The 26,845-nt window shown below is 44.0% G+C and overlaps 1 protein-coding gene across 1 annotated transcript in view; it reads left to right on the top strand.

The window, feature by feature from the left end:
• Positions 1-26,845, top strand: part of LOC126199419 (myrosinase 1-like) — a 100,150-nt gene that overhangs the window by 6,082 nt on the left and 67,223 nt on the right. The window contains exon 2 of the mRNA XM_049936337.1: positions 16,579-16,712. Within this exon, the coding sequence (XP_049792294.1) occupies positions 16,579-16,712 (134 nt within the window). The remainder of the gene's footprint in view (positions 1-16,578; positions 16,713-26,845) is intronic.

Genomic DNA, 26,845 nt, shown 5'->3' with positions numbered 1-26,845 from the left:
CGTTCGGCGAATGAAGAGAGAACTGCAGCTAGTTGAATCCCCAACATTTTCAGCACCTTATAAGGAAAGACCCAGAAGATCTTGGAAGGCAAGTTTAGAGAACTTTAATGAGCAAGTCATTCGCTGTGTTGTGAATAATTTCTACATTACAGATAAGAGAAGACCTACTTTAAAGGAAATCTATAAGAAGTCATACGATTTAATAAATTTCGAAAGATGTATAAAAACGGAACAAAGTAGTTTCAAGACAAAACGAACAACTTACTTAAAGAGTACCCGAAAGCACAGAAGTGAGTCTGGTCCAATTGTCGTTGTGGACGAGACGTAGGTTCATACTTGTCACACAGCATCGTATATTTAGAGTGACAACTCACTACAGATTCTGTTGAAACATGTTTCGAAAGCAAGGAGATCCTGCGTAAGGTTTAAATCTGGCCAAAAAACGGGGGATTTTCACAACTACATGAATTTCTCAAATTATAAAAGTGGATCAGGGAAATATCAAATCTATTGCCTGATGCTGTCGTCGTTTAGATAACGCCTCTTACCATAATAAGCAAGTGAGTCATGCTCCACCAACAGTCTCCACGAGGAGAGAAATGATGTCCTGGTTGAAGGAAAAGGACATGCTGAGACCCCAGTTGCACTCATTGATGAAAATGAATAATACGGGTCACATTACGTACATAATGTACAGTAGTTTAACCGAAGATTGTCATCCTTTGTCACGACTTCCTTCATACCATCCAGAATTGAATCCTACAGTGCTGATATGGGGAAGAGACAAGATCGGCGTTTCTGAACCATTATGACATTCAGAGTGGACCCTTCACCAACAATTATAGAGGGTGATTCAAAAGTCACATCCCGTAGGACAAGTAGGGCGAACGAGAACCAGCAAACATGGGCTTTAAAAATCCATACCTTAAGAGCTACAAGTACTTGTGCATCTCCGATACTATGAAATGTATCTCGTCAGCTGAACAAGTGCCACAGGTTGTAAGGTATGCATTTTAGATCCCATGTTTACTGGAATTTTCTCAAGGTTTTTATTCACACTCTTACCTCTCAAAATATGGTTAAGACCTCGCAGTAGAAGTGATTTGTTCACAGTATCGAAGATTAAGTGCACATAGCTCTTAAGTTATGCATTTCAAATCCCATGTTTATTGTAGACATTTTTTCTTTTTGTGGTCTATACTACCAGCTATGAAAGTTTGTCAGTGGATTTTTAGTTCACCCTATTTGTCCTATGAGACATGACTTTTGAATCACCTTGTGGATGAACAAACTGCTTGCACAAGGCTGGAAGAAACGCGTAAATAAAATTGATGAACAGTGTATTTCAAGCGAGGGTTTGCTGGACCAAGCTCTGGAGGTGAGCATAAATATTGGAAGACGTAAGTACTCGAATAGTGGTAATCATAATGATGGGAAGCAATACTGATTCCCCTAGTGAAGCTGAAAAACAATGAGCTTACACTGCCAGTGGAAATGAAACAGAGAAAGAAATGAAGAAACGTGGGATCGAGCATTTTCTGAGTGTGTTTTGTGAATGGCAATAGTGACAATGAAGATCCATAGTGTTAAAACGTCAGGCAATGGACTGTAACACTTGTAATGTGCTAGTTGTATGCAACTATTCTAAAGGTCTGTGAACGTCTTCTCAACAATGAAGCTACTGTTTGTTACCTAATTGTTTATTTAATTTCGCTACAGTCGTAAAATAAACGCTTCCCCCCCCCCCCCCCCCCCCCAACTATTTCGTTGCCTTCAGGGTCTGATAGTGGGTTTCTGTCGCTCTACATTGTCTTATACGTATATCCTCGTGCTACCTCTAACCCCCCCCCCCCCCCCCCAATGAACCATGGACCTTGACGTTGGTGGGGAGGCTTGCGTGCCTCAGCGATACAGATGGCCGTACCGTAGGTGCAACCACAACGGAGGGGTGTCTGTTGAGAGGCCAGACAAACGTGTGGTTCCTGAAGAGGGGCAGCAGCCTTTTCAGTAGTTGCAGGGGCAACAGTCTGGATGATTGACTGATCTGGCCTTGTAACACTAACCAAAACGGCCTTGCTGTGCTGGTACTGTGAACGGCTGAAAGCGAGGGGAAACTACAGCCGTAATTTTTCCCGAGGGCATGCAGCTTTACTGTATGGTTAAATGATGATGGCGTCCTCTTGGGTAAAACATTCCGGAGGTAAAATAGTCCCCCATTCAGATCTCCGAGCAGGGACTACTCAAGAGGACGTCGTTATCAGGAGAAAGAAAACTGGCGTTCTACGGATCGGAGCGTGGAATGTCAGATCCCTTAATCGGGCAGGTAGGTTAGAAAATTTAGAAGGGAAATGGATAGGTTAAAGTTGGATATAGTGGGAATTAGTGTGGCAGGAGGAACAAGACTTTTGGTCAGGTGAATACAGGGTTACAAATACAACATCAAATAGAGGTAATGCAGGAGTAGGTTTAATAATGAATAAAAAATAGGAGTGCGGGTAAGCTACTACAAATAGCACAGTGAACGTATTATTGTGACCAAGATAGACACGAAGCCCACGCCTACTACAGTAGAACAAGTTTATATGCCAACTAGCTCTGCAGATGATGAAGAAATTGATGAAATGTATGATGAGATAAAAGAAATTATTCAGGTAGTGAAGGGAGACGAAAATTTAATAGTCATGGGTGACTGGAATTTGAGAGTAAGGAAGAGAAGGAAAGGTAGTAGGTGAATAAGGGATGGGGATAAGAAATGAAAGAGGAAGCCGTCTGGTAGAATTTTTCACAGAGCATAAATTAATCATAGCTAATACTTAGTTCAAGAATCATGAAAGAAGGTTGTATACATGGAAGAACCCTGGAGATACTAAAAGGTATCAGACAGATTATGTCGTGGACTGGCAAGACAGCCAATCCACAATGACAGGAAGCCGAAAGGCACGCGTTCAAGCTCACGCAGGCTGGCGTGAGGTCTGGAACAGGACAAGGAATTTATAGTCGCAAAGAACGTACGTAACTACTGGAATACTTAACTTTAATTCATAATTGGTGAACATCGCTCTTGACGGTATATGTTTTACAGCATCAATAGTAACTAGTAATGGCGCCTTGCTAGGTCGTAGCAAATGACGTAGCTGAAGGCTATGCTAACTATCGTCTCGGCAAATGAGAGCGTAATTTGTCAGTGAACCATCGCTAGCAAAGTCGGCTGTCTAACTGGGGCGAGTACTAGGAAGTCTCTCCAGACCTGGCGTGTGGCGGCGCTCGGTCTGCAATCACTGGTAGTGGCGACACGCAGGTCCGACGTATACTAACGGACCGCGGCCGATTTAAAGGCTACCACCTAGCAAGAGTGGTGTCTGGCGGTGACACCACAGATTATATAATGGTAAGACAGAGATTTAGGAACCAGGTTTTAAATTGTAAGACATTTCCATGGGCAGATGTGGACTCTGACCACAATCTATTGGTTATGAACTGTAGATTAAAACTGAAGAAACAACAAAAAGGTGTGACTTTAAGGAGATGAGACCTTGATAAACCGACTAAACCAGAGGTTGTACAGAGTTTCAGGGAGAGCATAAGGGAACAATTGACAGGAATGGGGGAAAGAAATACAGTAGAAGAAGAGTGGGTAGCTGTGAGGGATGAAGTAGTGAAGGCAGTAGATGATCAAGTAGGTAAAAAGACGAGGGCTGGTAGAAATCCTTGAGTAACAGAAGAAATATTAAATTTAATTGATGAAAGGAGAAAATATAAAAATGCAGTAAATGAAGCAGGCAAAAAGTAATACAAACGTCTCACAAATGAGATCCACAGGAAGTGCAAAACTGCTAAGGAGGGATGGCTAGAGGACAAACGTAAGGATGTAGAGGCTTATCTCACTAGGGGTAAATAGATACTGCCTACAGGAAAATTAAACAGACCTTTGGAGAAAAGAGAACCACTTGTATGAACGTCAAGAGCCCAGTTCTAAGCAAAGAAGGGAAAGCAGAAAGATGGAAGGAGTATCTAAAGGGTCTATACAAGGGCGATGTACTTGAGGACAATATTATGGAAATGGAAGATGATGTAGATAAAGATGAAATGGGAGGTATGATATTGCGTGAAGAGTTTGACAAAGCGCTGAAAGACGTGAGTCGAAACAAGGCCCCGGGAGTAGACAACATTCCATTACGACTACTGACGGCCTTGGGAGAGCCAGTCATGACAAAACTCTACCATCTGGTGAGCAAGATGTATGAGACAGGCGAAATACCCTCAGACTTCAAGAAGAATATAATAATTCCAATCCCAAAGAAAGCAGGTGTTGACAGATGTGAAAATTATCGAACTATCAGTTTAATAAGTCACAGCTGCAAAATACTAACGCAAATTCTTTAGAGACGAATGGAAAAACTGGTAGAAGTCGACCTCGGGAAAGATCAGTTTGGATTCCGTAGAAATGTTGGAACATGTGAGGCAATACTAACCTTACGCCTTATCTTAGAAGAAAGATTAAGGAAAGGCAAACCTACGTTTCTAGCATTTGTAGACTTAGAGTAAGCTTTTGACAATGTTGACTGGAATACTCTCTTTCAAATTCTGAAGGTGGCAGTTGTAAAATACAGGGAGCGAAAGGCTATTTACAATTTGTACAGAAACCAGATGGCCGTTATAGGAGTTGAGGAGCATGAAAGGGAAGCAGATGTTGGGAAGGGAGTGAGACAGGGTTGTAGCCTCTCCCCGATGTTATTCAATCTATATCTTGAGCAAGCAGTAAAGGAAACAAAAGAAAAATTCGGAGTTGGTATTAAAATCCATGGAGAAGAAATGAAAACTTTGAGGTTCGCCGATGACTTTGTAATTCTGTCAGAGAGAGCAAATGACTTAGAAGAGCAGTTGAACGGAATGGAGAATGGACAGTGTCTTGAAAGGAGGGTATAAGATGAACATCAACAAAAGCAAAACGAGGATCATGGAATGTAGTCGATTGAAGTCGGGTGATGCTGAGGGAATTAGATTAGGAAATGAGACACTTAAAGTAGTAAAGGAGTTTTGCTATTTGGGGAGAAAAATAACTGATGATGGTCGAAGTAGAGAGGATATAAAATGTAGACTGGCAATGGCAAGGAAAGCGTTTCTGAAGAGGAGGAATTTGTTAACATCGAGTATAGATTTGAGTGTCAGGAAGTAGTTTCTGAAAGTATTTGTATGGAGTGTAATCATGTATGGAAGTGAAACACAGACGATAAATAGTTTGGACAGGAAGAGAATAGAAGCTTTCGAAATGTGGTGCAACAGAATGTAGTGGCGTAGCGAGACAGCCAAGCCACTCGGAGGTAGCCGAAATGCACGCGTTAAGCTCACGCAGATTGGCGTGAGGTCTGGAACAAGGTAAAGTAATTATCCTATAAAGAAAAGAACGTAGTTGTCGGAATACTTAACTTTAATCCACAATTGGAGAACATCGCTCTTGTTTAGACATTATTACACTGAATATAAACTGGTAATGGCGCCTTGCTAGGTCGTAGCAAATGACGTAGCTGAAGGCTAAGCTAACTATCGTCTCGGCAAATGAGAGCGTATTGGTCAGTGTAGCTTCGCTAGCAAAGTCGGCTGTACAACTGGGGCGAGTGCTAGAAAGTGTCTCTAGACCTGCCGTGTGACGGCGCTCGGTCTGCAATCACTGACAGTGGCGACACGCGGGTCCGACGTATACTAATGGACCGCGGCCGATTTAAAGGCTACCACCTAGCAAGTGTGGTGTCTGGCGGTGACACCACACAGAAGAATGCTGAAGATTAGATGGGTAGATCACATAACTAATGAGGAGGTATTATATAGAATAGGGGAGAAGAGAAGTTTGTGGCTCAACTTGACAAGAAGAAGGGACCGGTTGGTAGGGCATGTTCTGAGGCATCAAGGAATCACAAATTTAGTTTTGGAGGGCAGCGTGGAGGGCAAAAATCGTATAGGGAGACCAAGAGATGAATACATTAAGCAGATTCAAAAGGAAGTACGTTGCAGTAGGTACTGGGAGATGAAGAAGCTTGCACAGGATAGAGTAGCATGGAGAGCTGGATCAAACCAGTCTCAGGACTGAAGACCACAACAACAACAACAACCTCTAACCACTTGCTCGTCCGCTACACTGCAATTACTCTTCCCCTCCTTTGCATATCCCGACCCGCGCATACAAGTGTCCTTCCGTGATTACGAAAGTGTAAAGTGTCGTAGGTCCCACACTGGTAAATTCCACCATCTGCGACGCCGTGTCGACGAACAGACAGTTGTGAAGGCAACCACCAGATAGAAGCTGCTCCCGCATACCGGATAGTCGATGGAGACGGTATTTCGGCAGTTGCCACCAGGAACCGCTACTGTCTGAAGAGAGAGCCGTAATGTACTCCAATTAACGAAGGAAAGTTGGCGAAAAAACTCGAGTAGTTTCAAATTTGTTTGCTGTGGAAGGATTGATTGCTATGAACAACATACTAAAAGTCCTAAACGACGGGGTTTGATGGTTGAGGGAGGACTGTGATTTTTTTAATAACTCGAAGTTAAATTGGCTTAAATTTCCTACATAAAAGCTGATATTTATTTTTTCTCTAGGACTGATAATTTCCACGTGGAGGGGGACATTGTGTTCTGGGGCGAAACATAGTGAAAGGGGGGGGGATGTGTTGGGTAGAAGATGAAGAGATGGCATGTCGCTGAATCGTGTTGAGGCACTTTCCTCCTTCATAGGTCTGCAAACTGAAGACCGAGTAGGTGACTGTCTACTCGTTTTGAAACTGAAAGTCGAGCTATCCTACTATATTACGAGAAACAACTACGCGGCGTTTTACAAAGTTATACCGACCCTCGACAGCGCGGCTTGTGAATTACTGGCGACACAGTACGTAGACGTGTCAGGGGGGTTTGTTAATTTTCGGCAAAGAGCGTTAACATCACGTGGAATACAGATATGAGTTACTAATAATATTAACGCAAGTAACACATATGTGGAAAATCTACGTAACTCATTGCGAACTGATGTACACTACTGCTGAAGGGGAAACTGAGTCTTAGTCATCCTGAATGGCAGTTGTAATGACTTGCGGAAAAGGCGACTTCCTCCATCACGAGTACTGATCGATTGTTTGTTTTCAAAATTTCCTCTCCAGTTCTCTTTTGTGAATATATCAGGTAAATTCTCTGACCATTTGTTTACGTAGTGGTGTTATTTTCAGTTTATTAAATGCAGACTTATTTGCATCTGCTAAGGGAGCCTCTATGTAAAATACGATCCTGTAAACAATGGCTGATAACTGTTTAATTTGTAAGTAAATCGCTAACAGCATATTGTAAAGCTATGTAATTGCACTGTCGTCACCAGGTGTGAATAAACGAATGAAAAGAAAGTTATTATATTTCTCTCGCCATCAACTGTGTTAATGGTAGACTGTATAAATCTTTTCTATCAGGAATTGCTGGTACTTGTAGAGTGGTCTGTGCTGAGTGAAGCCACTTACAACGCATACAAAGTATGTCTTACAAGACGGGTGTGAATATGTCTGATGGAGTGCGACTGATCATGTAGAAGTCTAGAACAATAATCAGTTGGGAGGCATTATTCGACTTCCGTTGAAATATCTGAATTTATAAGGAGCGATGTTTCCCTTGCCTACTTGTACGTGCTTATATAACAGCATCGGAGTTGTGCTGGGTTGCATAAATGCTGCAACAACGCTCTCAAACGCAAACTTTTTGATCTCTCCTTATATGTAACACCTAGGCGACCGTTTCGGAGGGAGAACTTTTGGGCCGCTTTGTATGCTGGGAGAGCTGAGGTTGTGGTGATGCAGTATCCCTCACTCTGTAATAAATGTTCCAGACAGTGATGGGAGAGACCATGAAATCGGTATCGTTGAATACATATTGACAGCATGGTGCGCTTGGGACAGGCTCTTCGATGTGGAAGACAGATGACAGATCCGTCTTTTGAGCGTTTCTGCAGAAGAACTCGGTTAACAACTGCAAATGTATATTCACTTAACAAACGAAAATAACTCCACTGTATAAGGTGTTTCGAAACTCGATGCTAAAACTTCAAGAATGGATTCATCATATAATAAGAAGAGAAGAGGGCTATGCCAGTATAGGTCCTCAGATCCAGCGTTACAGATTTGTGCGACCTTCATTTCCTACAAACTACCCTGTACGTCTGTAACGCCAGCCGGTACACTCTGGTTACGTATCAGAGGAATGTTCAAAGTGACCTCCACTTGCGAGAATATAGGCCTCCATTCGCCGCCCCACTGAAAACCGCACGCGCTCTAAAACGCCTGCTGTAGTTCGTACTGTCTGAAAGACTGCCACAACGAGTGCATAGAGAGTAGCTTCATCCACAACAGCAGTCGAACAAACGAGAGGCTTTACGTGTCCCCACAGGTGACAGTCCACCTCTACCAACCGAGCCCTCAGGGAACTCTGCATTCAGGTTCCCCCACACGCAGACTGAAATGTACGGGAACACTTTAGAGCAGGCTGCGCAACTAAACCACGGTCCAAAAGCTACGCATTTAACTGGCGATGACTGTAATTCCTCTGTGCATGTTGAACGATATTCAGGATATATCACGCTGATTCCCTATTAGACAATTTGCGTAACGCTTGTAACCGGCGTTGCACATTTTTCTCCGGCAAACAGATCTTTTGTCAGTGTGCACTGCGTAACAGCAACATGCTCGAATAACTCGGTAACTATGCATTTCCGGATGCATATTGACATAGCCTTTTACGAGGGGCGTTCAGAAAGTAAGCTCCGATCAGTCGCGAAATGGAAACGACTATGAAAATCCGATAAAGCTTTGCACAGATGTGTTGGGTAGTGTCTCTAGTACAACCCCAGTTAGCATCACGTCGCTCTTCTCATTTCTGAGCTCGCAGTGAGTGCGTAAAGATGTCTAGAAAATAGTGTCTGCCGCCAAGTACGAGGGCCTGGTGAGAAATTTCGCCTGAAGCTATGCAGCTAACATTACATAACTGTCGTGCTGTTTCTTCTTCAAGACAATTCTCAGCCGCATTCTGCAGGGGCAATGAAGATGCTCCTGCATCGTTTTCAAATGGAAATGTGAGATTACCCACAATACAGTCCGCAATTGTCTCCCCCTGAGTTTCATCTCTGGTCACATGAGCCGCTGTCTTTGAAGACAACATTTTGACACAGACAACGAGGTGTAGGCCAGCGTGGAGAATTGGCGGAAAGCACTGGCGGCTGCCTTCTATGATGAGGCTATTGAAAAGTTGGTACAACGCTATGACAAAAGTCTAAGTCAGAACGGCGACTACGTAGAGAAGTAGCTGAAAGGTGTAGCTAATTGTTACAAGTAAAATATTTCTGATGTTCACTGTGGTTTCAATTTGGCAATCAATCGGAGCTTACTTTCTGAACAGGCCTCGTATTTTTCTTGTTATATGAGGGAGCCATTACTGATGTTTTGCCTTTGAGTTCTGAAACGCCTGTATAAAAATGAACTCCGTGACGTTATTTTGTCTTCTCACATACTAGAACTGCACCGGAAATGTTATGGAGTTACAGCTTACCTGCAACTGAAAAGCGTGTAGCTTTCATAGTGGGGAAGTTGCCTTACCCAAGAGAGCACCCTTACTTGCTTCTTGTGACGTTGCTGGGTAGACAGAATGGGGAATCACCTGCTCGATCTTCACTATACAGACCTTTGAAAGGGGGAAAGGCGTGTCCACAATCCAGTGACCTACCTTCTCACGTGCTTCTATCGCACACGCCCCCACCCCCTTAAAAACCCATCTCAACCGTGTTTCAAATGGTTCAAATGGCTCTGAGCACTATGGGACTTAACTTCTGAGGTCATCAGCCCCTAGAACTTAGAACTACTTAAACCTAACTAACCTAAGAACATCAGACACATCCATGCCCGAGGCAGGATACGAACCTGCGACCGCAGCGGTCGCGCTGTTTCAGACTGTAGTGCCTAGAACCGCTCGGCCACTCCGGCCGGCAACCGTGTTTCACCCTCGGAACACAGTTAATCGGTTAGTGCAGCTCTACTGTACTTACACGTGGACATACATTTACCAGCTGTTTTGAACCCACTTCATTTAAAGATAAACATTTGATTTATACGGTTAAAGCATTATATTTAATAATCTACGGTTTTTACATCCCCTGCAACACGGACACTACTAGTCATAGAAATAAAAATCAATAGGATCTTCTTTTGTAGGAAATATTAACGAAGTTCTATTTTGTATTGGGAAACAATTTCGTAAGAAGCAGCGCTTTTCGAATTAATCACGAAAACATAAAAAGTGACCTTTTAACCCGTTCCCTCCCACCCAACGCTCGAACCCCGTATGTCAGGGTTTTTAGTATGTTGTTCATGGCTGTGACCCCTACCCCTGGATAAAGATTTGTGACAGGCGACCTATTACGGTATTCGTTGAGTGGCCTAATAGAAGCTGTTGGTTTTCTAACTGGTGGTTGCGATCTGTTGACCTATGGTGAAGACATTGCGCGTTTGAGGAGCAGGTAGTATCAGTTTCAACGTGGTAGTTTTATGCCTTATGCATAGGGTGGAATCATACACTAAAGAGCCAAAGAATCTGGTGCACCTGATTAATATCGTGTATGGTCCCCGCGGGCAAGCACAAGTGTCGCACCATGACTAATGTCTGAATTAGTGCTGAAGGGAATTGACACCATGAATCCTGCAGGGCTGGCCATAAATCCGTAAGAGTACGAGGGGGTGGATATCTCTTCTGAATAGCATGTTGCAAGGTATCCCAGATGTGCTCAGTAATGTTCATGTCTGGGGAGTTTGGTGGCCAGTGGGATTGTTTAAACTCAGAAGAGTGTTCCTGGAGCTACTTTGTAGCAATTCTGGACGTATGGAATGTCGCATTGTCCTGCTGGAATTGGCCAAGTACGTCGGAAAGCACAATGGACATGAATGGATGCAGGTGATCAGCAGGTTGCTTACGTAGGTGTCACCCGTCAGAGTCGTTGTAGACCTATCAGGGATCCCATATCACTCCAACTGCACACATGCCACACCATTACAGAGCCTCCACCAGCTTGAATTTTGTCACCTGAATGCAACACTGATGGTTGTCCTAATTCATTTAATGTGAGTTTAATTTAGTTTCTTGTTAAAATATCCTTTTTACGTGTTTCTTGCTATATTTGTAATGCATTACTTTGCTTCCGAGATAGCAGAATTTCTTCATTTCGCCTAATACATGGTCCACACATTTGATGTAAAGACTTTCAGAAGTCTCATTTGTGCTGCTACTCAAAACTTTAATCTTTCGTTGGGGTGCCCTCAATTCGTCTTCTGTGTTCAGTTGATTGTTGATTAAATTCTACAAGTTCTGTGCTCTACCTCACTTTCACACGGTGGAAAACTGTCTTGGGCGAATTTTATCATTAAATCCGTCAACCCTCAATTATAATCCCACCTCTGAATCTTTCTTTCGTTACCTCTGCCACAAGTAGACTGAATACCACAGGAGTGAGACTGCATCCCTGCACTACCTCTCTTTTAATCCGACCACTTTGGCAGTCCGTTTCTGTGTTTCCCAATAGGATCTTTCACGTATTGAATTACCAGCGGAAAATACTCCTAGACCACAAAAAAGCAATACGCTGTTGTTTAAAAGGCTCTGACTGAAAAGTGGTGTACCGGCTGCCTCATTATCTTAATCGCCACTTAAAAAATTTTCCCATAAGTTTCGGTATGCGAACATATTCGCGCTCTTTTTAACATGCAGCTCACCTCTCATTCTCGCGAGCTCCCTTAAATGTGACTAGCTCGCGCCTATTAGTTCATAGCAGTAAGTCGCTCATATCCATCCACTTCCTTTCTTATCCATTCTCATTCACTCATTCAGCCTGACTCGTTGTCATAATTTCTTTGTGTCTCTCTGCCACTGTCTCCAGTCTCCTTAGTGCTGTCCTACTACTGCTGTCTCGCCCCACTGTCACTGTCTCCTCCCTGCTGTGTCTTATCGCTGCTGTCTCATTCATTCCTTCCCCGCTGCTGCTGTCTCTTCTCACACAATCTCACTCCTACTCATTATCATTGCCGTAGATTGTTGTCACTCTTTATCACTGGCTCTCTCTCCTTCCACTTTCTCTTTCTCTTTATTCTGCTCCCAATGGCACTGTGTCCTATACTCTTCTCCTAGCACTAGCACTGTTCTCTCACTGTCAACTATATTCTACTGCCACTGCATCTCTCTCTCTTTCTCTCACACTGCCATTGTCTCCTTCGCCGTTTCTGTACTACAATCACAGTATACTATCTTCCAGTATTTTTTACTTTTACGTCTACATCTACATCTACATCTACATCCATACCCCTCAAGCCACCTGACGGTGTGTGGCGGAGGGTACTTTGAGTACCTCTATCGTTTCTCCCTTCTATTCCAGTCTCGTATTGTTCGCGGAAAGAAAGATTGTCGGTATGCCTCTGTGTGGGCTCTAATCTCTCTGATTTCATCCTCATGGTCTCTTCGCGAGACACACGTAGGAGGGAGCGATACTGCATGACTCCTCGGTGTAGGTATGTTCTCGAAACTTCAACAAAAGCCCGTACCGAGCTACTGAGCGTCTTTCCTGCAGAGTCTTCCACTGGAGTTTATTTATCATCTCCGGACGCTTTCGCGATTACTAAATGATCCTGTAACGAACCGCACTGCTCTCCGTTGGATCTTCTCTATCTCTTCTATCAACCCTATCTGGTACGGATCCCACACAGGTGAGCAATATTCAATCAGTGGGCGAACAAGTGTACTGTAACCTACTTCCTTTGTTTTCGGATTACATTTCCTTAGGATTCTTCCAATGAATCTCAGTCTGGCATGTGCTTTACCGACGATCAACTTTATATGATCATTCCATTTTAAATCACTCCTAATGCCTACTCCAAGATAATTTATGGAATTAACTGCTATCAGTTGCTGACCTGCTATATTGTAGCTGAATGATAAGGGATCTTTCTTTCTATGTATTCGCAGCGCGTTAGACTTGTCTACATTCCCTGCACCATGCGTCAATTCGTTGCAGATCCTCCTGCATTTCAGTACAATTTTCCATTGTTACAACTTCTCGATACACCTCAGCATCATCTGCCAAAAGCCTCAGTGAACTTCCGATGTTATCCACAAGGTCATTTATGTATATTGTGCGGCACACCTGAAATCACTCTTACTTCGGAAGACTTCTCTCCATTGAGAATGACATGCTGCGTTCTGTTATCTAGGAACTCTTCAATCCAATCACACAATTGGTCTGGTAGTCCATATGCTCTTACTTTGTTCATCAAACGACTATGGGAAATTGTATCGAACGCCTTGCGGAGATTAAGAAACACGGCATCTACTTGGGAACCCGTGTCTATGGCCCTCTGAGTCTCGTGGACGTATTTCACACTGACACTGTCTGCTTCAAAAATGCAGGAATATGTTTGCATGCCATAATTTTTGCGAAAATTTTTAAAGGTACAGAGGACGGTAGAACCAGATAGATGGTATCCCACTTTTGAGTCAGAATCTTTTAAATAGGAGTATATTCGTTTTATTTGTTCCCAGATAGGAGCATTTTTGAGCTGGATGCCTTCTTTTTCTTTCTGCAGCAAGACATGTCTCTCATATGAAAATTAATTTACCGGTCAGTAAAATTTTGATAGTTTCCTTATGTGAAATTGAAATAATACAAAACTAATTTTACACCTCAGACCGGATTTTGCGTGCACAAAATTTTGCGTGTGCGTTGTGACTACAACTCATGGTTCCAAGAACATTTCTGATGATAACAGAGACGCTTTGCACCATATGTCTCCGTGTTAAGACGCTTTACAAACTACGTTTTCGCCTCACACCGGATTTAGCTGCGTATTTCACGCGTAGGTGAAATGTAACTTTGATTCTCAGTCTCTCGGAAACGGATGAAGATATCAAGAAAATTTTCAAGGCTGTTCTAGATCGAGATCCTAGGAATATATCGTAAAAATTAGAGTCATTTTCTACGCGTGACCGTCTTGGAAATCACTGCTCGGTTTTGATGCCCACAAACCATATTTTTGGGATATTTCTCGATAACAGATAAAATTTTGGAAAATGCTTAGAGAATATACCGTTAACATTTGAGTAATTTTTGCTGCTAGTTATTTCGATATTCGCTTCTGACGGTGAAAAACGCAATTTTTCGTGTTTTCTCAGAAACCGTAAATGACCTAAATGATTCTTCCATAAGCTCCTTAAGGCGCAACGTAGGCTTCATACATTGGAGAAAGAACCAACAGATTGTGTAATAATCAAACTTTGACCCACTACTGTAGGATAGGTACGATGAGACATCCTTCTGTTGGGTATGCAAATGATCCCTAGTCTAAAGGGCTATTCAAAACCACTTGATCATCCGTTTACATCACGAACAGAACACGAGGTCTGAGCCCCGGGAATATACCGTTTTTATGCGCGGCGTTTTGGAATACACTCCTGGAAATGGAAAAAAGAACACATTGACACCGGTGTGTCAGACCCACCATACTTGCTCCGGACACTGCGAGAGGGCTGTACAAGCAATGATCACACGCACGGCACAGCGGACACACCAGGAACCGCGGTGTTGGCCGTCGAATGGCGCTAGCTGCGCAGCATTTGTGCACCGCCGCCGTCAGTGTCAGCCAGTTTGCCGTGGCATACGGAGCTCCATCGCAGTCTTTAACACTGGTAGCATGCCGCGACAGCGTGGACGTGAACCGTATGTGCAGTTGACGGACTTTGAGCGAGGGCGTATAGTGGGCATGTGGGAGGCCGGGTGGACGTACCGCCGAATTGCTCAACACGTGGGGCGTGAGGTCTCCACAGTACATCGATGTTGTCGCCAGTGGTCGGCGGAAGGTGCACGTGCCCGTCGACCTGGGACCGGACCGCAGCGACACACGGATGCACGCCAAGACCGTAGGATCCTACGCAGTGCCGTAGGGGACCGCACCGCCACTTCCCAGCAAATTAGGGACACTGTTGCTCCTGGGGTATCGGCGAGGACCATTCGCAACCGTCTCCATGAAGCTGGGCTACGGTCCCGCACACCGTTAGGCCGTCTTCCGCTCACGCCCCAACATCGTGCAGCCCGCCTCCAGTGGTGTCGCGACAGGCGTGAATGGAGGGACGAATGGAGACGTGTCGTCTTCAGCGATGAGAGTCGCTTCTGCCTTGGTGCCAATGATGGTCGTATGCGTGTTTGGCGCCGTGCAGGTGAGCGCCACAAACAGGACTGCATACGACCGAGGCACACAGGGCCAACACCCGGCATCATGGTGTGGGGAGCGATCTCCTACACTGGCCGTACACCACTGGTGATCGTCGAGGGGACACTGAATAGTGCACCGTACATCCAAACCGTCATCGAACCCATCGTTCTACCATTCCTAGACCGGCAAGGGAACTTGCTGTTCCAACAGGACAATGCACGTCCGCATGTATCCCGTGCCACCCAACGTGCTCTAGAAGGTGTACGTCAACTACCCTGGCCAGCAAGATCTCCGGATCTGTCCCCCATTGAGCATGTTTGGGACTGGATGAAGCGTCGTCTCACGCGGTCTGCACGTCCAGCACGAACGCTGGTCCAACTGAGGCGCCATGTGGAAATGGCATGGCAAGCCGTTCCACAGGACTACATCCAGCATCTCTACGATCGTCTCCATGGGAGAATAGCAGCCTGCATTGCTGCGAAAGGTGGATATATACTGTACTAGTGCCGACATTGTGCATGCTCTGTTGCCTGTGTCTATGTGCCTGTGGTTCTGTCAGTGTGATCATGTGATGTATCTGACCCCAGGAATGTGTCAATAAAGTTTCCCCTTACTGGAACAATGAATTCACGGTGTTCTTATTTCCATTTCCAGGAGTGTATATTGGCAGCATATACTGTCTTCTATGTAGCATACACCTGTGTGTCTGAGGATTTGAAACATCTTGCGCCTCCTTATATTGCCGATCACTTTTCTACACTGATAAATCCTACGAAAGTGTTTAGTTTCTTTTGAGTCTTGCCACTATTATCCAATACGACCTCACGAGTTTCTCTCTCTGTTACCTCTACTTCCTCTAACTGATCGTCATCTAACATATCCTCAATTTTCATTTCATTTTTCTGTATATTCTCTGATCAGAAATGTGGCTGCATGGTCTATCAAACTTGCGCAATAGTTCTTACATTTATCTATCAGCCCTCGCTTTCTTCGAAATTGTTTAAAATTATTTCTGTTTCTTTGGGAGGCAATTTGTACTCCTACGTTCGCCCTCCATATTTCTGTACCTCTCTCGTTTCTAAACCGAAATTAGACTCAGCGAAGATTCTTTTTCAAGTTTTCTCTCTTGTAATACTTGTATCTAGTTATTCTAGCACGTCAAAGAGCCAGCCTTACCCGATTCATACTTTAGAAACTGAAATTTGGACCAACTCTTACAGCGTACTATTGCTGCAAACAGCATTCTGATATTTGTTTAGAATTGTACAAGTATGCAGCAGAAATATTTTACGATGATTGCTGCGACGTGTTGCAGGCAAAGGAGTGAGCATCTGGGACACCTTGACGCACGACAGCTCGCAGTACATTAACGACGGATCCAACGGCGACGTAGCGAGCGACTCCTACCACAAGTATGAGGAGGACGTGCAGCTGGTCAGAGCTTTAGGGGTGAGCTGAGCACACGTGCTGCAGTACATGTGTGCACAATATTTCTGGTGTTCCTCAATCGTTACAGCTTTTATTATTGTTGATAGTACTCTGAGGCACAATTTGGTCATCAATTACAAAACGAAAAGTTCTACAAAAACTTGTGAACACTAACTATTATACAAATACAGACATTAACTCTCTTGTTAAGCAAAGTATTATGTTATAGTAATAACATGCAGCCGAATGCCTGGATTTAACTAAGACAGGACAAAAGGAAAGTATAGAAAAAAAGGAGAGGAAGAGCCTGTGAAGAATATTAATGTCAATAAAATACATAGGCAAGGTTTATTTTTCGGAGGAGTGTGCGCTGATTTTAAACTTCCCGGCAGAGACTAAAACTGCGCGTGCGCGCCTGACTCACGTACCCTCTCAAACCGTGAAGTTCCCTTTAGTTTCCTCCTCTGCTGGGTGATTTACTTTTCTTTTCGGGCGGTGCGTAAGTTGAGCCATACAGGCCATTTCTTTACTTGTGCCGGAAGATGGACTCCAGGAACTGATCAGGTTCTCCACGATCTACACTGCGTTTCCAGGTATGTATACCATTCTGTTCCGATGAGCGTTTTTGTACCGCTCTAGCGATGATTTAACAAACTCGGTACGATGCGAACACATTTTCCTTGGGTCTTCCCCCCTCCCCACCCCTCTCTCTCTCTCTCTCTCTCTCTCTTCGACTCATTCAGCTTAATCATAGTAAGATTTATCCGGTGTTCATAAATACTGCGTTATTACCTATCCTAGTAACTGACAGCAGGCCTGTCCCTATAACATCATATTTGTTTCTGTTGAGGAAAGAGACCAGTCATTGCACCAAGTGCTGATCATATTTCAGTCTACTTGCATTCCGTAACAATAATTTTCTAACTCTGTGGCGTATAATATTGTCGTCTGCGAACAGAAGGAAATTAAGGGGCTGCTATGTCTTTTATATACATCGTCAACACTAGCGTTCGTATAGCAACCTCTTGCGGTAAGCGAGACAATGGTTTCGTTTGTGGCGTTGTCTAAGCATTAAGAATTACGTACTGTTTCCTTTTACTCGCGGCATTTCGATTACTTTTTACAATTATTCAAAAATGCGTTTCGTTGGAATCCGAAAGTGTCGTCTGTATGATCATCTCTGTGGTATTCTTCCGTACGGTACTGTAGTTAAGATGTCTTCAGTCCAGTCCATTTGTCTTCCGATGTTCCATAAGAACATATTTCGTTTTCTTGCCGAAGGTGCGGAAGTTATGAAGCCGGTCAATGGCAAACCTCTTCTAATATTGCATATTCACTGAATATTTTTACTAGGCGACAGTATACAAGATCTTCCAGAAACATTGCATCATCTCCGTGCACAGCCATTTCTCGGTGTTTATGTCTCCATCCGACGTCCGATCCACCCGTCGGTCGGCAGGACTGTGTGGAAGCAGGAGCAACTCTGAACACGTTCAGCGCAGCTCAGGACGAAACGTCATGCATGAGAAACTTTCGTTGGCCACAACTACACAACCTGGATGATCCAAGTTGAGCAAGCCTAAGAACAAACGGAAATCGTACCGATCTCTTTCCTAACCGTCAATGTCAGCTTTCGAAGCCAAAGACTTTGATTGTCTTGCAAGCAGTTCTTAAGATGTGCTCATGAACCGACTGTCTACGAAGAACCAGCAGTCTGAAAAGTTGAAATCAAATTCGAGTCATTCGTGCTACGAAATCAGACTACGAAACGAAGAACAATAACTAAATATAAATATTGGTTAGATGGACTCTCAGAAATTATAATCGCTACTCGTTGAAAGCTATACATTATGATACGTTAATAACCGTGACATATAAAGTACATCTTAGAAGCATTATCAACTAAACTCCACCCGACCAGGCCTCGGAAGGCCCAACGATACCGACCGACCGCCGTGTCATCCTTAGAAGACAGGCGTCACTGGATGCGGATGTAGAGCGGTAGGCTGTCAGCTTTTAGGACCGGAGGCGCCATGTCTCAATCAAGCACCTCCTTAATTTGCGTCACAAGGGATGAGTACACTCCGCTTGTCAACAGCGCTCCTCAGATCCGGACGGTGACCCATCCAAGTGATAGACAAGTCCGAAAGCGTTTAACTTCTGTGAACTGATGGAAACTGGTGTTACCACTGCGGCAAGGCCGTTGGCAGAGAGTATAATAACTGATTATCTTTTCAAGAGATTCGTGGAGATATTGCACTCTATTACCGCTGTTCTACACAGTAACATTGATGAACCAGACTTACGCTATTTTGTGTAACAATTAAGATGCCTGGAAAGAGATAAATGAGGGCCTTGCTTTAGTTTTCATTTTGAAATAGCAGCAAATACTATAATACAATTATACAGTACGTGAAAGACAAGCTCTCAAAAGTTCCATATCTTAGTCGGTAAGAACTGAACTCTCACTGGATCACTTTGTTTTCATTCTGTCTGTCTGTCTTTCTGTCTGTCAGGCTGTTAAAAACAGTTTTTCTCGCAAACGGGTAGGAGTATCAACTTGAACTTTATGCCAGATACTGGGGTCTATGATCGTTGGCGGTGTAAAACATTGAAACTCCTAAGTCGATGCAATAAAAAGATACGGCCATTTTTGATACAAAACCTATAGGGTACTTCCCGTTAGCCCAGAATCATGAAATTTGGCCAGAAACAAGATTTCACAGTATAAGCAAAGAAAAAAAAATCCGAAAATTGTTTATCTGCAACTACACCACACGAAAATAAATATTTCGTTTGTCATTTGTTATCCAACATCAAACGTGAAATTAAAACAGTGAGTATTTCCTGATTCAGGCTGACTGCGTCGCACTGGTAGAAGTCAAACATCAGGCAAGGAATGACTTTATTGCTCACATGACGAGTTCCGGAATTTATCCATTAACTGATAACCAGGAGCGATCACTGCGCGTAGATTTGGCATTTTAAGTTGTATGTGAAACTCACATTCACAGACTAGTCTGCAATGAGCGATAACATTTAATGTTTGACATTTAGCATTGCGACCCAGTAAGCCTAAATGGGCAACCAGTGATTATTATAATAATGGTCCCCTGCCTCCTGCATTTATATTATTGAAATTAAAACATTCTCGAAAACCTTGCAATTTCTAGGACGGACTCTCGCCCCCATGCGGGTCTGCGATGAACTAGTAGGCGTGAGCGAGTTACACTTACGTGAGCTCGCGAGAATGACAGGTGAGCTGCATGTTAAAAAGAGCGCGAATATGTTCGCATACCGAAATTTTTGGGAAAATTTTTAAAGTAGCGAGGAAGGTAATGAGGCAGCTGGCTTCAAATGGCTCTGAGCACTATGCGACTCAACTTCTGAGGTAATCAGTTGCCTAGAACTTAGAACTAATTAAACCTAACTAAACCTAAGGACATCACACACATCCATGCCCGAGGCAGGATTCGAACCTGAGACCGTAGCGGTCGCTGGGTTCCAGACTATAGCGCCTAGAACCACACTGCCACTCCTGCCGGCTAATGAGGTAGCTGTTACACCACTGTACAGTCAGAGCCTTTAAAACAACAGCATATTGCATTTTCTCTGCTCTAGGAGTATTTTCCGCTGGTAATTTAGTACCCGCAAGATCCTAATGGGAAACACAGGAACGGACTGCCAAAGTGGTCGGATTAAAAGAGAGGTAATGCAGGGATGCAATCTCACTCCTGTGGTATTCAGTCTATTTGTGGCAGAGGTAACGAAAGAAAGATTCAGAGGTGGGATTATAATTGAGGGTTAACGGATTTAATGATAAAATTCGCCCAAGACAGTTTTCCACCGTGTGAAAGTGAGGTAGAGTACAGAACTTGTAGAATTTAATCAACAATCTACTGAATACAGAAGACGAATTGAGGGCACACCAACGAAAGACCAAAGTTTTGAGTAGCAGCACAAATGAGACTTCTGACAGTCTTAACATCAAATGTGTGGACCATGTATTAGGCGAAATGAAGAAATTCTGCTATCTCGGAAGCAAAGTAATGCATTACAAATATAGTAAGAAACACGTAAAAAGGATATTTTAACAAGAAACTAAATTAAACTCACATTAAATGAATTTGCAATTGCGAATTAGGAACCGAAATAGAGAAGGAAAATTGTTGCTGGAATTCTGCAAGAGGAATGGGCTGGCGATCGCAAATTCCTGGTACAAGAAGAGAAGTAGCCACAAAATAACTTGGTACAGTGGAGACTGGTCCCAAACTTCAGTAGTAGACTATGTACTAGTGGACAGGGAGATGATGAGCAGCCTCACAGATGTTAAGGTCATTCCATCTGAGGCCTTAGACAGTGACCATCGGCTGTTGGTAGCCACCCTGTGAGAGAAAAAAGATAGGAGGGCAACAGATATACAGGAGAAAAGGTTGAAGACATGGATGCTGAAAGAGGATGAACGGAGGACCCAGTACCAGACACTGATCAGGAAGAAGCTGCCAAAGGAAGATCAGAGAACAGTGGAAGAAGAATGGGGAGATTTTAAGAGGGCTCTAGTTGAGGCAGCTGAGACTGTGTGCGGAAGAACTAGCACAAAGAGGAGAAGTAAGGAAACCCCATGGTGGAACAACATATGTAAAGAGGCAGTACTTCGAAAGAACAAAGCCTTCAGAGAATGGTTCCAGACCCGAACAGAGGAAGCTAGGGTAAAATATAAGGAAAGCAAGAAAGCGGCACAGACCATAGTAAGGGCGGAGAAGAAGAAGTGGATGGAAAAATGGACAAGAATGTTAGAAGAGGACAGTGAAGGGAACAAAAAAGTACTTTACACCATGGTAAGAAATAAGAGGAACGTCAGAAGCGAGTGCCTGAGGATCATGGATAATAATGGAAGAGTTGTGGAGGAAATGCATGAGCTCAAAAAGATTTGGAAGGAGTACTTTGAAGATCTGTTGAATGCCGCCAAGCGGGTAACTAACAGCGATGGAGAGCCTAAGGCAGCATACGATTATAATAGTGGGGAAATTGATGATCTAACTTGGAATGAAGTGGAAGAAGCCATAAAGAGGATGAAAGGGGGCAAGGCACCGGGTTGGGACGAAGTAACAGTGGATATGATACGAGCAGCAGGAGAAGTAGGAACCCAGTGGCTATACAGAGTGCTGAGGGTGGTGTGGAAGGAGAACAGAAGTCCTGAGGATTGGAAGAAAGGAATTATAGTCCCGATCTTCAAGAAAGGGGATAAAAGGAGATGTGAGAACTACAGAGGAATCACCCTGCTATGCCACTGTGGAAAAATCTGTGAAAAGATCCTGGAGAAGAGAATAAGAAGCAGTATTGAAAGTAGACTGCAAGAGGAGCAGTACGGTTTCAGACCGGGAAGATCAACAACGGACCTCATATTTGCGGTAAGGCAACTGGAGGAAAGGCACTATGAGTACGGGAAGGACTTAATCATGGCCTTTTTAGATATTGAGAAGGCGTATGACAGTATCTATAGGGACAAGCTCTGGGATGTGCTGAACGCAAAATGGATAGATGAAGAGATAACACGAAAAGTCAGAAAAATGTATGAGGGAAGCGAGAGTTGTGTGAAAGTGGGGAGGGAACGTACTGCATGGTTCAGGCTGGAAAATGGTCTGCGACAGGGAAGTGCACTTTCGCCTTTATTGTTTATTATTGTTATGGATGAAATCCTACAGCAAGTATCAGATGCAATTGGAGATCATAAAATGAAAGCAGTGCTTTTTGCCGATGACCTGATGTTATGGGGAAATTGCGAGAAGGAGGTGCAAGAGCAGTTAGATGCATGGGAGGCAACGGCAGCACATTATGGAATGCATTTCTCTGCAAAGAAAAGTGAAATAATTGTCACATCAAGGAAGAAGAATAGGCCAAATGTGGATATAACTTGTGGAGGGGAAAAACTACAAGTGGTAGAGAACTTCAAGTACCTGGGAAGCATGATTGAAAGTAAGAGGGGAAACGCAATGGAAATAAATGAAAGGTGCAGAAATGCAGGGCAGTTGTACAAATGCATTAGGGGGCTTATTTGGAGCAAGGAGGTGCCACAGAAAGCCAAGGGAATTATATACCGAACCTACTTTGTCCCCATATTGGCATACGGAAGTGAGACATGGGTAATGCACAAAAGCGACAAAATTAGAATACAGGCTAGTGAAATGAAGTTCCAGAGGAGCAGGTTGAGTGTAACATGACGAGACAGATTGCGAAATGTGTATGTGAGGGAAAGACTAAAGGAGGAACCAGTACAGGACAGGATAGAAAAATGAAGACTGCAGTGGTATGGACACATGAAGAGAATGGATGAGGGAAGAATTGCAAAGAGGCTGTTTGATCTGCAACTGGAGGGGAAGAGGCCCAGAGGAAGACCAAGAGATAGATGGGTGAAGGGAGTGAAGGAATGTGTGACGAGAAGAGGAGAGAACTGGACGAAGGTGGAAGAGGGGGAATGGTGGAAAGACAGAACACGATGGAGAGGCTTGTGTTCCCGACAGACCCAGCCAGTGGCTGGAAACTGTCCAAGATGAAGAAGAAGAATTAGGACAACCATCAGTGTTACAGTCAGGTGACAAAATTCGTGGGGTAGCGATTGCACGTATACAGATGGTGGTCGTATTGTGTGAAAAAGGTATAAAAGGGCCGTCCATTGGCGGAGCTGTCATTTCTACTCAGATAACTCACGTGAAAAGGTTTCCGACGTGATTATGGCGCACCACTGGAATTGACAGACTTTGAATGCGGAATGGTAGTTGGAGCTAGACGCATGGGAGATTCCATTTCGGAAATCGTTTGGGAATTCAGTTTTCTGAGATTCACCGTGTTAAGAGTGTGCAGAGAATAACAAATTTCAGGCATTACCTCTAACCACGCACAATTCAGGGGCCGGCGGCCTTCACTTAACTACGGAGAGTACATAGCAGCGTTTGCTTAGAGTAGTCAGTGCTAACAGACAAGCAACACTGTGTGAAACAACAGGAGAAATCATCGTCAGACGTTCGATGAATGTATCCGTTATGACAGTGTAGCGAAATTTGGCGTTATTGGGCTATGGCAACAGACGAACGACGTGACTGCCTTTGGTAACAGCACAACATCGCCTGCAACGGTTCTCCTGGACTCGTGATCATATCAGTTGGCCCCTGGGCGACTGGAAAACCGTGGCCTCCTCAGATGAGTCCCGATTTCAGTTGCTAAGAGATAATGGTAGGGTTCGAGTGTGGCACAGAGCCCACGAAGCCATGGACCCATTATGTCAACAAGGCACTGTGCAAGCTGACGATGAATCCAGAATTGCGTGAGCTCTGTTTACATGCAATGGACTCAGTCCTTTGGTACAGCTGAACCGATAATTGATTGGAAATGGTAATGTTCGGCTACCTGGGGACCACTTGCAACCACTGATTGACTTCATATTCGCAGACAACGATGCAGTTTTCACACATGCCAGTAAGTCATGTCACCGGGCCACAAATGTTCGCGATTGGTTTAAAGAACATTCTGGACAGTTCGAGCGAATGATCTGGCCACGCAGATCGCCCAACACGAATCTCATCGAATATTTATGGGACGTAATCAGGAGGTCACAAAATACTGCTCCGGCAACACTTCCGCAATTAGGAACTGTTAGCATGGCTCAATATCTCTGCAGGTGACTTCCAACGACTTGTTGAGTCCATGCCACGTCGACTTGCTGCCCTATGCCGGGCAAAAGGAGATCCAGCACGATATTAGGAGTATGTCATGGCTTTTGTCACCTCATTGTATTCTTCGTCAAAAGAATTCTGCTAGTATCGGTGACTGAGATTAATTCGATAAAGACGTTTGTGATCATGCAAGTCGAGACCACAAATTTATCAATACGAATCTTGAACTGTCAGAAACACAGGATGTTTCAGGAGTACGGTCGACTGAGAAAATAAGGAATATGGAGGTTCTCCGCAGAATCGCTGAGGGAAGAAATGTGTCGACAAAAAGAAGCAGAAGAAATGACAGGATGAGACTGCATGTTTTGAGTAATTACGGAATAATTTATACTGTACTGGAGGGAACAACAGAGCGTTAAATTTAGGGGAAGACAAATAACAACAAGCAACCGAGAATGTTGGTAAGTGTTACTCCAAGACGAAGAAAAGCAACCACCACTAACGAGTCCCTGACCGGAAGCAAAGAGGATAATGTTGTAGCATCCTTGCCGCTGACAACGACTTCACGGAGGAAATTAATTGTTTCCTATCTCCTTGTCTTTCCTTTTGACACTGAAATACATTTGTTGATGCTCCCATCCAGATAAATATTGCAAAGATACTGGAACGTATCTAAACATGCCAGCCCTTTGATGCAGAGCGTGACCACACTACCGTTTGTCATATACCAATAATGTCGAATATATCTCTACGACTAACTCTCGGCATGATGAGAGACTATTCGTTGTATCACTATGAAGTAATTCCTTCCGGATTAGGCGACCGAACTTACACTCAAGAAGAGTGAAGGGACGTCAAATGATGTGGAAACCTGATGTTAAGCGCCAGTGTGTCGCTTCGGTGTCAAACGGTGGAAGGTTAGCACGTGAGTGAGTTCACAGGGCGCGCCATGATTGGTCTGCCGGATACTTATTCGAACACGATATTCTACATAAGTACATTATTTTTGATTTAGATGCTTTTGTATTATTTGTCCATGATTGACTGTTTAGGATAAAAGAAAACCACGAATGCATGACAGGTATCTAACTATACCTGTCCACAGATGTATATTGAAGCTCCAGAGAAACTGGTATAGGCATGCGTATTCAAATACCCCGATAAGTAAACAGCAAGAATACGGCGCTGCGGTCGACAACGCCTATATAAGGCAACAAGTGTCTGGCGCAGTTGTCAGATCGGTTACTGCAGCTGAAATGGCATGTTACCAAGACTTGAGTGAGTTTGAACGTCGTGTTATAGTCGTCGCAAGAGCGATGGGACGCAGCATCTCCGATGTAGCGATTAGCGATGAAGTGGAGATTTACCCGTACGGCCATTTCACGGATGTACCGTGAATATCACGAATCCGGTAAAACATCAAATCTCCGACACAGCTGCGACCGGAAAAAGATCCTGCAAGAACGGGACCAACGACGACTGAAGAGAATCCGTGCCCACACATTGGTGCTGAACCGATGCTGATGAGACGCCTTTCCTCGAGAACTGTCTGTAACCCACACATGCCGGCTATCCAGATTGATAATGCTAGTTCTGGTAAAGGTTGCTTCGTCGGTGAAGCCGACTGATGACCGAAATCCCTTAATTGTGATTGTCTGCTGCAAAAACTATCAACAAAATCGCTCCCGTAGAGGGAAATCTCCTGCTGGTAATCCTTGCACTCATTGCAAGTGGCAAGTGATAGGGATGATAGCGGTTGTCATTCACGATACGTATCACTGTACTTTGACTTACACCATGTTGGTGGGCCAATCGCCTGGGACTTTTGTGGGTTCGTCTCAATATCCTGTAGAACCCGGTCCTCTAAATCTGGTGTACGCACCGTCTGCCGCCTCCCTGCACGTTCGTCTCTTTGAAAGTACCCATTATCACACAAACGCCCAAAAATGGCTATAAATGTTGTGGGATATGGTTGGTGTTTGTGAGGGTGCTTGTTTTTGTACAGCCCTGCTGCCTCTCGACTGTTTCCATCTTCTTGACCATACACGAGCACCGTCTCAGAGGGTTCCCGACATGAATACCGGACTATTCTGCGTTTACAGTAGGTAGCATCAATTACACAGCTGCAACACGTAAGGAACACACGGTACATAGTCAGAGGAGCTTTCATTCGTCAGCGCCACCCATCGGGGCAACGATGCATTTCCAGACACATGTTCATAGGACATTTTCCCCCATTTCCAGTCAAAATCTATCTGTACAGTTTGTTGGTTTTATTAATGTGTGACCTATACATACGAGGGGACTAAAAAAATGAGTTGCACATATCGGCCCAAGCTAAGACCTTTCCACAACAAGAGTGCCACATTGTCAGAAGAGAGTACACGTTCTGGCTACCCTGCAGACACAGTGCTGCCACAGTGCTATAATATTACTGATGTCTAAAAAAAATGTAATATTATATTTATGACTTTTGCTGATGGC

This window comes from Schistocerca nitens, chromosome 8 (assembly GCF_023898315.1).
Source record: "Schistocerca nitens isolate TAMUIC-IGC-003100 chromosome 8, iqSchNite1.1, whole genome shotgun sequence".
Classification (NCBI taxonomy): Eukaryota; Metazoa; Arthropoda; class Insecta; order Orthoptera; family Acrididae; genus Schistocerca; species Schistocerca nitens.
The sequence above is the reverse complement of the archived record's forward strand: the minus strand, read 5'-3'. Positions and strand labels throughout refer to the sequence as shown.